General features: G+C 40.4%; 1 protein-coding gene across 5 annotated transcripts in view; it reads left to right on the top strand.

Annotated features, from left to right (window-relative positions):
- The window catches only part of ift80 (intraflagellar transport 80 homolog (Chlamydomonas)), a 130,588-nt gene extending 122,027 nt beyond the window's left edge, over positions 1-8,561 (top strand). For all 5 annotated transcript variants that reach the window (XM_063205658.1, XM_063205662.1, XM_063205659.1 and 2 more), the window contains exons 17-20: positions 1,653-1,742; positions 2,197-2,369; positions 6,823-6,946; positions 7,628-8,561. In XM_063205658.1, coding sequence (XP_063061728.1) covers positions 1,653-1,742; positions 2,197-2,369; positions 6,823-6,946; positions 7,628-7,741 — 501 coding nt within the window. In that variant the 3' untranslated portion in view covers positions 7,742-8,561. The remainder of the gene's footprint in view (positions 1-1,652; positions 1,743-2,196; positions 2,370-6,822; positions 6,947-7,627) is intronic.
- The last annotated feature ends 5,083 nt before the right edge of the window (positions 8,562-13,644 follow it).

Below are 13,644 nucleotides of genomic sequence, written 5' to 3' on the forward strand. Positions count from 1 at the left end.
TGTCCGCCTGCCTGCCTGTCCGCCTGCCTGCCTGTCCGCCTGCCTGCCTGTCCGCCTGCCTGCCTATCTGTCCACCTTGTCTCCATGTGTCTGGTCTGGAGTGGAGTGGAGTGGAGTGGAGTGGAGTGGAGTGGAGTGGAGTGGTGACCCCCCCCCCCCCCCCCCTGTTGCCAGATGTACGATAATTATCGTATTTCTACCATAATTTTGACCATTTTCTCCTCTGAAATGATCGTATATCATGGTTTTTTGAGATCATACAGAGTTGTCATTCGCTTCATTTAGATGGCTTGAAACAACAATTTGGGTCTTGTACGATAATTTCCTCCCAAAAAAATGATAATTTTGAGGATTTGTACGATAATTCAGCATTTGTCATCTGGCAACACTGCCCCCCCACCCTGTTCCTCTTCTTTGCTAGCCTCTAGTTCTAGCCCGTTCTTGCCTTCCAGTGAATTGTAATTGCCGTAATTGTAGTATTGTGAATGTGGAACCACTGTTGTTGTATTTTGGGTTAGTGGTTTAAAACGGGAACAGCCGAAAGCTGTTGCATCAGCCGGTAACTAGTCAGAGACGGTGTTGTCTGTCTTGTAGTATCTCTTCACATGAAAAAATACAGCACCATCAAGCACCATACAGCACCATCAAGTCAATAGTTCCAGACATGTACACTGTCTTGTATCTCTTTTGACCCTCCGTATCAATCATTTTATACTAGACCTGTATTAGCATAGACCAGATTCTTTGCTCCGTGTCTTACCGATACCGTAACCTCACACTTCACACTCACTTATGATAATATGGTTTTACATTATTCTGGCATAAACGATGTGAGTATGTACCATTGCTTAACATTATGGTATTTAAAGGGTGTGAATTGAATGGAAAATTCTCCCTTTTTCCTCCTTCAATCTATGCTGCCTGAACTGCACAAGTGAGACCCAAGAACCCATCAATTCACAGAGACACTGTGCATACCCTCTTGAAATCCATCCAAACACCCCCCGTTTTGACATCTACTGATCTAAAGCAACTGCTCCACCTGGCTTGATTATCCATTCACAGACTCGGAATTAGCTTAAAGCTCCCAGAGCTGTCTCAGCAACAAACAAAAAAAGAAAGAAAGCCTGAAGAGAGATGTTGCTGCAGTTAGGCAGGCCTGCACAGCCTCACAGTGGCACACAGCACAGAGAACCATCCAGCCATCTCACCCACCTGTCCTCTTCTCTTCTCTCCTCTCCTCTCCTCTCCTCTCCTCTCCTCTCCTCTTCTCTTCTCTCCTCTCCTCTTGTCGTTTCTTTCTTATCTTCTCTTTTTTCTTTTATTTTCTTTTCTTTTCTTCTCTTCTCTCTTACCTACTCTCCTCTCTTCTCTTCTTCTCTTCTCTTCTCTTCTCTTCTCTTCTCTTCTCTTCTCTTCTCTTCTCTTCTCTTCTCTCTTCTCCTCTCTTCCCTTCTCTTCTCCTCTCTTCTCATCTCCTCTCTTCCCTTCTCTTCTCCTCTCTTCTCTTCTCCTCTCTTCTCTTCTCTTCTCTTCTCTTCTCTTCTCTTCTCTTCTCTTCTCTTCTCTTCTCTTCTCTTCTCTTCTCTTATCTTCTCTTCTCTTCTCTTCTCTTCTCTTCTCTTCTCTTCTCTTCTCTTCTCTCCACACAGGACCAGACTCTGTGGGCATGCCTGGCGGGCATGGCAATGGCCAGCAGAGAACTCACCACGGCTGAGGTCGCCTACGCAGCCATCGGAGAGGTGAGTTGGTTTGACTGGCTTGTTTGTTGCTGAAGGGATTTCTGCCAGATCTTTTGTTTTGTTTACCGCATCTCTCTTTTGGAATAATTGTTTGTTTACTCAGGAAATCTGATTTGTCCGTCTGGGTTTTTTTTTTTTTTTTATAACGCATTTTGTTCTCAGGCTTTATTTTCTGGTTCACTCTTCAGTCTTTTCAAAATTATCCTGGCTACATTAGATTTTATTTATTTATATATTAAGAAGACACTCTTATCCAAAGCCACTTACAAACTAGGACGCAAGTTCATTTTATTTACTTTCACTTGTGGATTTTGTATTTGTATTTATTTAATCTGTTTTAAAGGTGGACAAGGTTCTGTCCATCAACATAGGAAGGGAAATCTGGTTGATCATGTATTTACATGTATGTTGTCATCGGTGTATTGGTAATGTGCTTCTTTATCCTGCTGTCCAGGTGGACAAGGTGCAGTACATCAACTTCATCAAGGAGCTGCCGTCCAAGGAGTCGTCTCTGGCCCACATGCTGCTGTTCAGTGGCCACCAGCAGGAGGCCGAGGCCACCCTCATGCAGGCCGGCCTCATATACCAGGCCATCCAGGCTCACCTCAACCTCTACAACTGGGACAGGTCAATACACTACACTACACTACACTACACTACACTACATTACACTACACTACATTACATTACATTATATTACAATACATTACCCTCATGCAGGCCGGCCTCATATACCAGGCCATCCAGGCACACCTCAACCTCTACAACTGGGACAGGTCAATATACTACACTACACTACACTACACTACACTACACTACATAACATTACAATACATTACATTACATTACACTACACTACACTACACTACACTACACTACACTACACTACACTACATTACACTCATGCAGGCAGGCCTCATCTACGAAGCCATCCAGGCACACCTCAACCTCTACAACTGGGACAGGTCAATATACTACACTACACTACACTACATTACATTACATTACATTACATTACATTACACTACACCACATTACATTACATTATATTACAATACATTACCCTCATGCAGGCCGGCCTCATATACCAGGCCATCCAGGCACACCTCAACTTCTACAACTGGGACAGGTCAACACACTACACTGTACTACATTACACTACACTACATAACATTACAATACATTACATTATATTACATTACATTACATTATATGACATTACCCTCATGCAGACAGGCCTCATCTACCAGGCCATCCAGGCACACCTCAACCTCTACAACTAGGACCGGTCCAGGGGCTAGGCCTCTACATTGCATTGCATTGCATTTGAAAGTCTGCCAAATGCAATGTAATGTAATGTAATGTAATTGTGTTTCATTACATTTAGCAGATGCTTTTATGCAAACTGATGGGCAAATTAGGACATAATCAGCAGCATATGGGTAGATGACGGATAGGCAGCAAAAAACATTGTTTATGAGGGGAAAAAGTATATGTCTACGTAGTGCAGCAATTAATCTTTCAAAAAATGCAAGTGGTCACAATGTTGGTCTATTCATTGATTATTTATTTACGTTGATAAAGCAATTTGCTGAAAATATGTCCTTTGGTGTGACGTTAAGAAATAAATATCTTAAGTAATGTAGAAATGGCTTGATGGAGTTTTATGAACATTGTTACACTCTTCATATTTATTGCAATTTTTTAAAGTCTTAATTTAATGAGAAATTACCATTTAAGTTTTTTTTTCCCATTAGATGTGAGATTATTAGAAACCTTCGAGGAAAAACAGGGATATCTTTCTTTTAAATGTTCAAAATTGTCCGCATTTATACTAACTTTTCAGGGACGATAATTTGTTCTTCCCTAATGCAATATTCAGTGTTTATCAAACATATTGTTTAGCTCAAACAAATATTTGAGCGTTTAAAACATGTCACACCGTAGGACATTCATGTCACGCTAAAGGACAGACATGCAAAACTGAGCCAGAAACAAATATATCAACATGATTATTTTGTCTTTTGATCATAATATAATGTTGTAGTCAATATGGACCTACACTTTACACTTATAAGTCTTTGAATTGTTTATTATCAGCCTATCGTAACTCTTAATGACAGCCATGCGGTCATTAATTGTAACCTGCAGAGCTCATAAGACTCATACTCAAGTGTGACCTTGGCATGACCATCACACATTTGTAGGTATGCTATGACTGTCACACCATTGAACCTGTAGTGTGTAGTGGCCAGTGCCTGTTTGGTATCTCAAGCTGGACAGCACATTTATGCTGTATATTGAGCTCTCCACCACAGCATACTTTATTCATCTATACTCCTCTATATACTCTCTCACTGATCTTTCCTTCACTGTTACTGTTATATTTTATGGTTTAAAAGCACCATTAATGACATTTTATATAATTTGACAGTATCTAAAATCAACAGCAAATATTCATCAACAATGCATCAAAGTATAAATTCCAAAGGCCAACTAGAATGGGCACTCAGTAGAGCGCAAACCTTCGCCTACGCCACTTATTTTTTTCTGGCCATCTTCAGAGTGTGGGGCATAACATTCTCCAAATTTTGGTGTTAGTTTCATTGAAATCGGACCGGAATATCGTAATATTACATTTTTGGCCCAGTCTTGGCCTCTTAATCAATTCAGCATGCACACGTTGTTCTGGCATATAGTGCTTGGCAAAGAAAAACGTTTTTGACCTTTTCGTGACCTTGACCTTGACCTTTGACCCAATCTCTCCCAAAAAGTAATCGATTGTTCCTTGGGTCATGACCAATCATCCCAGTAAATTTCATGAAAATCGGCTCAATTTACGTTTTTGACCTTTTCGTGACCTTGACCTTTGACCCAATCACTCCCAAAAAGTAATCGATTGTTCCTTGGGTCATGACCAATCATCCCAGTAAATTTCATAAAAATTGGTTTAATTTACGTTTTTGACCTTTACGTGACCTTGACCCTTGACCTTTGACCCAATCACTCCAAAAAAGTAATCGATTGTTCCTTGGGTCATGACCAATCATCCCACTAAATGTCATAAAAATCGGCTCAATTTACGCTTTCGACCTTTTCGTGACCTTGACCTTTGACCTTTGACCCAATCACTCCCAAAAACGAATCGATTGTTCCTTGGGTCATGACCAATCATCCCACTAAATTTCATAAAAATCGGCTCAGTTCTGTCTGAGTTATACGAAGTACAAACAAACATTTTGACCTTGACCTTTGACCTTTGACCCAATCACTCCCAAAAACTAATCGATTGTTCCTTGGTTCATGACCAATCATCCCACCAAATTTCATAAAAATCGTCTCAGTTCTGACTGAGTTATACGAAGTACATACAAACAAACATATTCACAAATAAATAAATAAATAAATACACAGCGATCAAAACATAACCTTCGCCGACTTTGTCTTGGCGAAGGTAATAAAGGAATAAGTAATTTGAATACACAATATTTATCTAGTCAAAAAAAAAAAATTATAATGTACTACCAGTTGTTTTAAAAGCTATTTCTCAAATATCTAGTCCATTGGTGTGACCTGTTTGTCCTTTGGTGTGATACTCCAAAGTGTCACACCATAGCACTTTTACCATCACACCATAGGACTTTTACCATCACACCATAGGACTTTTGAGCTTTTGAGTTAATTTAAAGCCATGTCGTTGCCAACTGAAATACAATTTCACCTTTAGTAAGATGCATTTTCATACATCTACATAAGAAAAAAAATATGAAAAATATACACTATTGTCAAAATGTATTTTATGGCTGTCACACCAAAGGACTACAAAACTAATACATCTTGTGGTAGCAAAACATAATTGATTGACTGAAGAACTCTGAGAGAAAAATCTAAAATCCACCCTTGCCATTGACTTCTTAAGGGTCTAAACTCTAAAGTCACAATTTATGTACCGCTGGAGCTTCAACAATAGATAATTATCTACAGAATTAACCAAAAATATGATGTCACACCACAGGACATTGTTTTCTGTGACAAAGTTTCATAAGTCCATACGGTAAAATAAACACCTTGAAAAACATGCCAGGGTTGTTTAGACAAATGACTGAGCTTTGATTATTTATTTAAAAATGTTTTAATATGGAGAACCAGGCTTGCCTCAGTCACACCATAGGACAAATGTGACATTTGACTCAAAATTAAGTATACTTATTTAAGCTCTGTATTTATTACACATTACTTTTTCACAACAACGACATTAGTTTAATCATTTAAAGCATTGACAATTTTGAAAGCATGAATTTACTTAATTTTAAGAGCCTGCGACAGCAAAATTTACACGTCACGTCATCTACCCATATAATTTGTGGAGCAGGATTAGTGCATAAGATCAGGGGCAGGCCAAGCCTTTTATTGATTTCTTTATTGTTTTCCTTCTTTCTTTCTTTCCTTCTTTCCTTCTTTCTTTCTTTCTTTCTTTCTTTCTTTCTTTCTTTCTTTCTTTCTTCCTTTCTTCCTTTTTCCAAAAGTGCCCAAGAATTGTATTGTACAAGAGCATGGTTAGCTCCTCACTGGAAATGATAGATGTCCAGATGAATACAGACAATGAGTTAATGCTCATTATATTCCTTTTATCGTTGTTTTATGCTCCAAAACTAAGGTGGGATTTATTTTATGTGAGTGAATAGAGGGAGTGGTTAAACTGAAATGGGGAGCAAGTGTACTGTAGCTCTGGAGATCTGGAGGCCCTGACCCCATATCGCCCCCTAGAGGTGAAGACTGTACAATGACAGGACAGGATGTCACTGTGTTGCATATTGTTGTCAAAAAGTATTCAGTAAAAAAATAACAGCTCAAAGTATATATACAAGTTGTATTAGTATATTAGTCATGTTACATAAGTAATTGTAATTGTTTCAGCATTCTTATAAGTACATTCAAGTTTTATGACGAAGGATCTTATTTAACGTCAAATTCAGTCAGTCTAAACGGAAATGAAGAGTCAGTAGTTGCCTTTGTTTGTTTTTTATCCTCTATTCTTCATATTCTCTCCATTTATTTCCCATTTTTGTGTCTCACTCAGGGCCCTGGAGCTGGCCGTAAAGCACAAAACTCACGTCGACACCGTTCTTGCTCACCGGCAAAAGTTCCTGCAAGACTTTGGCAAAAAGGAGACTAACAAGCGTTTCCTGCAGTACTCCGAAGGGGTAAGATTTTTATGAGATGGTTTTCCCTCTTTGAAGATAATCACAGCAAAGCACTTTTTTCAGCTTTGCCCTTGAGTTCAGTGAACTAATAGAGCACCACATCAAAAAAAAAAAATGTTTCCCTACCTCCATTCAGCTTTTTTTGTTTTGTTTTGGTTTGGTTTGTTATTTCTCTCTCTCTCTCTCTCTCTCTCTCTCTCTCTCTCTCTCTCTCTCTCTCTCTCTCTCTCTCTCTCTCTCTCTCTCTCTCTCTCTCTCTTTCTTCCTCTATTCCTCTCTCTCTCTCTCTCTCTCTCTTCCTCTCTCCCTCTCTTCCTCTATTCCTCTCTCTCTCTCTCTCTCTCTTTCTTTCTCTCTCTCTCTCTCCCTCTCTTCCTCTATTCCTCTCTATCTATCTCTCTCTTTCTCTCTCTCCCTCCCTCTCCCTTCCTCTCTCTCTATCTCTCTCTTTCTCTCTCTCCCTCCCTCCCTCTCCCTCCCCCCCCCTCTCTCTCTCTCTCTCTCTCTCTCTCTCTCTCTCTCCCTCTCTCTCTTCTTCTCTCTTCCTCTATTCCTCTCTTCCTCCTTCTCTCTGTCTCTGTACTTCCCCAACCGTTTAGAGTTGTGAGCTAGTGTTCCTGGCTCCCTCCGCTCCCCTTCCAGCTGAGTAAATGGCCACTGGTTGTTTTTGGTGTTTTGCAGGTGGAGGTGGACTGGGAGAAGATCCAGGCCAAGATTGAGATGGAGCTGGCCAAGGAGCGCGAGCGGGCGGCCACCACCGCGTCCGTCCGGAGCAGCGTAGCCGTCCGACACTGACCTCTCTCCCTCCCTCCCTCCCTAAACACACGTACAAGTACAGTACAATAACAACAACAGGGCGCTGTGCAGAACCCTGGCAAGATTCGGTAACACTTAACTTGACGTGTTCCTGCATAACACATTCATAGCAGCTGTTATAAAGTCTGTACAAAGCATACATGATTGCTTCATGGCCTATTCATGCCAAACCTTTCATCAACCTAGCGAGCAGAAGGACAGCAACTTGTCAAAATAAAAAATTAAACAAAGCGACACTGGGTGTTTTGTTCTGAACCCTCAATGATTACTGATTTTGACAAGTTACTGTCCTTTTGTCTTCCATGTCTATGAGAGGTTTGGTATGAATGTCTTACGAAACAGTCTTGAATCATTCATGCAAAGCTGCTATGAATGTGTTATGCAGCAACGCGTCAAATAAAGTGTAACCCAAGGTTCTTCCAATGGTCTTGTATAAAAACCTGATAAACGGACTAAGGCCCATTGAATGTAAGGGGTTACTTGGTAGGGCCTGGGTGGGGTTTTTTTGGTGAGAGAAAGCCGGCAGGACATCACTTTGATATAATCAACCTTAAAAGAGAAGTGGGTCTGTACAGGCGCAGTACAGTGTAGGATGTTTGTCAGACTGTGGCACTTCAAGGTGATTTTCATCCAACCTCACCTTGCAGTAAAGGCACTGGAAGCAAACTCTTCATTGTTTTTTAATTTTGATTCATGTATTTCACCTTGGTTCAAATGGTGGGGAAACGTACAGTGAAGCTTTACCAACAGGTAGATACCTATTTTGAATAAATGTTTATCAAGGACGCTGGCCACAGATTTCATTTTCCATTCTCTTTGCTTGTCGGTCACTTAAAGATTTGGACCCCAAAAGCTAATCGAAAATCTCATCAGTCCATCTTTTAACTGTTTTCAGACACATCACCAGAATGCTGTGTTGGAGAAGCTAGTTTGAAACTACAACACTACCTGTTAAGCACTACACTTTTGATGTATGAAGTGCTATGTTTCAGTAGCTTATTTCCTATTAATATTTCCAATTTATTCCAGTATGGATTGCTGTTGAATTGCTGTTGAATCTACCTGACCTGTGTCATTGTCACAATGACCAAGAAAAATGAGTTGTTGACCTCAACGCCTTGCTGTTCATTGTTTACAACTTTTCATTCAGATCCAAGATATGTGTGCGTGAATTTTTTTATATATAACTATTGGTGTATATTTATATTTTATACAAATGTATCTTGCAATGTTCAAAAGAACTTGTTTAATAAAAGAAAAACTATATGTCTTAAATACTCTCATTGTAAAATTCTAACAGAGGTGTGTGCGCGTGCCTGCGTGTGTATGTGTGAGAGACAGAGAGAGAGTGTGTGTGTGTCTGTCTGTCTGTCTGTCTGTCTGTCTGTCTGTCTGTCTGTCTGTCTGTCTGTCTGTCTGTCTGTCTGTGTAAGAGAGAGTTTGTATGAACAGTGTAGCCAGCAGGACAGATTGAATAACTGCACAGTTGGCATGGCTCCTGTGTTTACAACTGACACTAGAAACAGATCAGATAATTTATAGTGTCATTCCTACCCAATCCTGGACACCATCCACACATTGTGGGACCAGAGCCAGGAATGTCGTGCGAACGTGATAATAGCCACTATCAGAACACTGCCTTTGTGGACCATACTCGTACTCCATACACCAGGGGTTCCCAACCTTTTCCAACTTGGGGCACACTCAAAATTGTCACAAATGTTTGGGGCCCACCTTTGACCCGATTACGAATAAAACTCACATAAATCAGCAGCAACACACACCAAAATGTGATTATAATTTTTAGAATATTATGTCCAGGCCCACTTGGTATACCTTCAGGGCCCGCCAGTGGGCCCCGGCCCATAGGTTGGAAATCACTGCCATACACAGTTGAACTTAATTTTTTTTTTTTTTTTTTAATGTTAATTCAACACTTAGAGAGTTGATTTAACATCTTATACAGAGTATTTTTGGTCCTAGAGTAAGGAATTAGCACTACTTTTTTTACTGTGTACTCCCTGATTTGCATTCATGCTTCATTCAGGATCTTGAAATGACCCAAGGAAACGATGCAGCTCAATGTATCCCTGTACAGTGCTGCATAAAAGCTATAATATTTTGCTGAAGTCTAGAACAGCTTCACACCGTTGAAAACTGGGTGAAAGGTGAAGTGTCTCTACAACATTACACGTTGATGTGGAAGTGTAACAGTTCAGAAACGGAGTGTTTTTTTTCTCCAGTGGTTACTGTACATGACCTTTTAAGAACAAGCAACAGCATTTTTCCAGCAAAAGGTTAAAGCGTGAAATACATTTCAGAATATGGATCTGTTCCCTGTTGTTGTCATGAAGTTGTGAGCAACAGGAAGCAGGTTACGGTAGTTTGGCTTTCGGGTCATTTCACGTGAAATCAGACACTTTGGGACCCGACCGACACGGATTTCAATCATACTTGGTGTGCCTTTTCAGTAGCAAGGTAGCACCCCAGAACTGCATTGGTTTGAATCTGACACTAATATTAAGGGAGAAACAGACTAGGAAAGGTTCACATGTGAGGGTAGGATACTATACATTCAGCCTTGAATATATCAGTCAGTGTTAGTCACAAAAAGATGCCTGTGGTGTTGTTTGAAAGCTCTTTTCTGGCTCTACATATTACACAATCACCTTGGAATACAACTACTCTCAGAATATGAATTATGATAAATTGAAAAATTAAAAATTGAATATCTAAAAAACTCATATTTTAAAATGGCCAGTTCCTTGTCCAAACGTAGCCGGCAATGTCATGAGCAGCACCTAAAATGCTGGTGTTCGGGTTGTTATTCATTTCAGAGATAATTTGACTCACATATATGGCGTCATACAGACCACTTACTAATAATATGGTAATACCATAGTAGCATCACATGACAAAACAAAAACAAAACAAAAATGGTCAGTGTCCATGGTCCCAGGTTTCAGAAACTAAGGCAGATGTCCATTTATACACACCAAATGATGATATGTGAATGTTTGAACATTCCTTCTCTGTGTACCTGTGCCATCTTCCCTTTACCGTACTTTAAAGAGATAATCAATGGCTACACTCTCATTTTGTACTCTACCAGTGCATTTGAAGCAGCAGCTGTGTCTTTTGTAGATAATGTATAAGTACGTCCCGTTGCAGTTACAGGTTCCACTACCAGAAGCACATCCTGATGATCCATGACAAGTCTATCTGGTCTGAAGGGAAAAGTGAAGGATGGAGATGGCCCATGAGGATGCAGGAAGTTCAGTTTCACCTCTCCAGTGCTCGGCATACATTCCTCAGCACATGCTAGCCACCAGTTGCCATCATATACAGCTACAACATACCCTTTGATGCTTGAAAATGTAACACATTCCTTTACTGATCTCACTCTTTCAACTCTGCCTTCTCTGAATGCTGAAAATGGCCTAACTTCCACTGTGTCCATTGACAATGGGCAGAAGCTGTGTAGTTTTTGAGTACCTGAATAGTTCTTGCAGATTCAAACCTTTTCAACAGGTTCTCAGCTTCATGATGGTACATCTCTGTTGTGGCAAACTGGCAATGGAGAGCTCAGTAAAGGAATGTGTTACATTTTCAAGCATCAAAGGGTATGTTGTAGCTGTATATGATGGCAACTGGTGGCTAGCATGTGCTGAGGAATGTATGCCGAGCACTGGAGAGGTGAAACTGAACTTCCTGCATCCTCATGGGCCATCTCCATCCTTCACTTTTCCCTTCAGACCAGATAGACTTGTCATGGATCATCAGGATGTGCTTCTGGTAGTGGAACCTGTAACTGCAACGGGACGTACTTATACATTATCTACAAAAGACACAGCTGCTGCTTCAAATGCACTGGTAGAGTACAAAATGAGAGTGTAGCCATTGATTATCTCTTTAAAGTACGGTAAAGGGAAGATGGCACAGGTACACAGAGAAGGAATGTTCAAACATTCACATATCATCATTTGGTGTGTATAAATGGACATCTGCCTTAGTTTCTGAAACCTGGGACCATGGACACTGACCATTTTTGTTTTGTTTTTGTTTTGTCATGTGATGCTACTATGGTATTACCATATTATTAGTAAGTGGTCTGTATGACGCCATATATGTGAGTCAAATTATCTCTGAAATGAATAACAACCCGAACACCAGCATTTTAGGTGCTGCTCATGACATTGCCGGCTACGTTTGGACAAGGAACTGGCCATTTTAAAATATGAGTTTTTTAGATATTCAATTTTTAATTTTTCAATTTATCATAATTCATATTCTGAGAGTAGTTGTATTCCAAGGTGATTGTGTAATATGTAGAGCCAGAAAAGAGCTTTCAAACAACACCACAGGCATCTTTTTGTGACTAACACTGACTGATATATTCAAGGCTGAATGTATAGTGTCCTACCCTCACATGTGAACCTTTCCTAGTCTGTTTCTCCCTTAATATTAGTGTCAGATTCAAACCAATGCAGTTCTGGGGTGCTACCTTGCTACTGAAAAGGCACACCAAGTATGATTGAAATCCGTGTCGGTCGGGTCCCAAAGTGTCTGATTTCACGTGAAATGACCCTTTCGTCATGAGGCCCTCGTCTCCTGACACCAGCAGAAAAGGCCAACTTAAAGGAGCTGAGCAGGAGGCTTTCTCTCTCTCTCTCTCTCTCTCTCTTTCTCTCTCTCTCTCTCTCTCTCTCTCTCTCTCTCTCTCTCTCTCTCTCTCTTTCTCCTGTTATTATTAACGGAAAAGCTCTTGAGATAGCCTTTTATTTTTGACCTGCATAAAATGGTGAGGAAAGTGAAATTGAATCCTGCAGTGTGCCCGGTGGGGAATGAACGATGATGCAAAAAAAGGCACGGTCATTCATAACAGGCCAGGCCCGAGTAACCCAGCCTAACTAAGTGCCAGTCTTGGCAACACTCCTGTAAAAACTGAAACCATCACTCTTGGCAAACGTGCACTGCACTGCCTTCTTTCATGCTCTCTCATCACTTCAGCTTCTTCTCTGCTCGTTTTTTTCCCTTTGAACTTCAAAACGTGTGTATAATGTGTGGGAACTTTGGTTTTGATTGAGAAAGGTCAAGGTTACTGTTGACATGTGCAATGTGTGACCCAATCCATGAACCATTCCACCTTTTTAAAAAAAAAGACCTTTTAAAAAATCACATCATCCCCCTGACGTTAAATATTTCACAAAATAAATGTAGACATGTACAGTGTCCATAAAACAAATTGTGTATGTGACCACTAATCCCACATCAGTCAGTTTCCTGATCAGCTATTCTCCGCCAGACTTTGATGTATTGGCTATGCGTAAAAGCAACTTTGCAGCGTAAAAGCCCCTTTTTCGCTCGGCCTGCTAGCTTCCTGGCCGGGACAACAAACAGGTTTCTCAAAACCTGAGATACTCATAAGTTATTTATTTCATATACACATTTTTTAACCATTTGCCATAGATGCTAGATATGTAGTATTATTTCAAAGAGGAGGCATGCTTTCCTCTGGAAAGTCTCTTTCATCGACAATTCTTCCCCCGAATTTTCGGTGAGGCCTCCAGACCTTGTTCCATGCTCTGTGATCAAAGGCGCGACTAGGCTCTGGCGCCTATTGTGTCATCCCGTCGGTGATGTCTTGGTCCAGTGACTACCCTAACAAGGAGCCTAATTTGAGCTGTCCCCAGCATTTTGACGACCTGACAGCATCGCACGTATGCTATAATCAACTATTCGTTCCAAACAGAAAAAATGCCATTGCTTAAATGTATGGTACATTTGAAAATAATGGCAAAAGGTTTATTGCTATATGAGTCATATTTGCTGCCACTAAGAAAAAGCGATGCACCAGACAATGTCATTTCTTTCTCTCACGA

The sequence above is a fragment of the Engraulis encrasicolus genome, chromosome 8, assembly GCF_034702125.1.
Source record: "Engraulis encrasicolus isolate BLACKSEA-1 chromosome 8, IST_EnEncr_1.0, whole genome shotgun sequence".
NCBI lineage: Eukaryota > Metazoa > Chordata > Actinopteri > Clupeiformes > Engraulidae > Engraulis > Engraulis encrasicolus.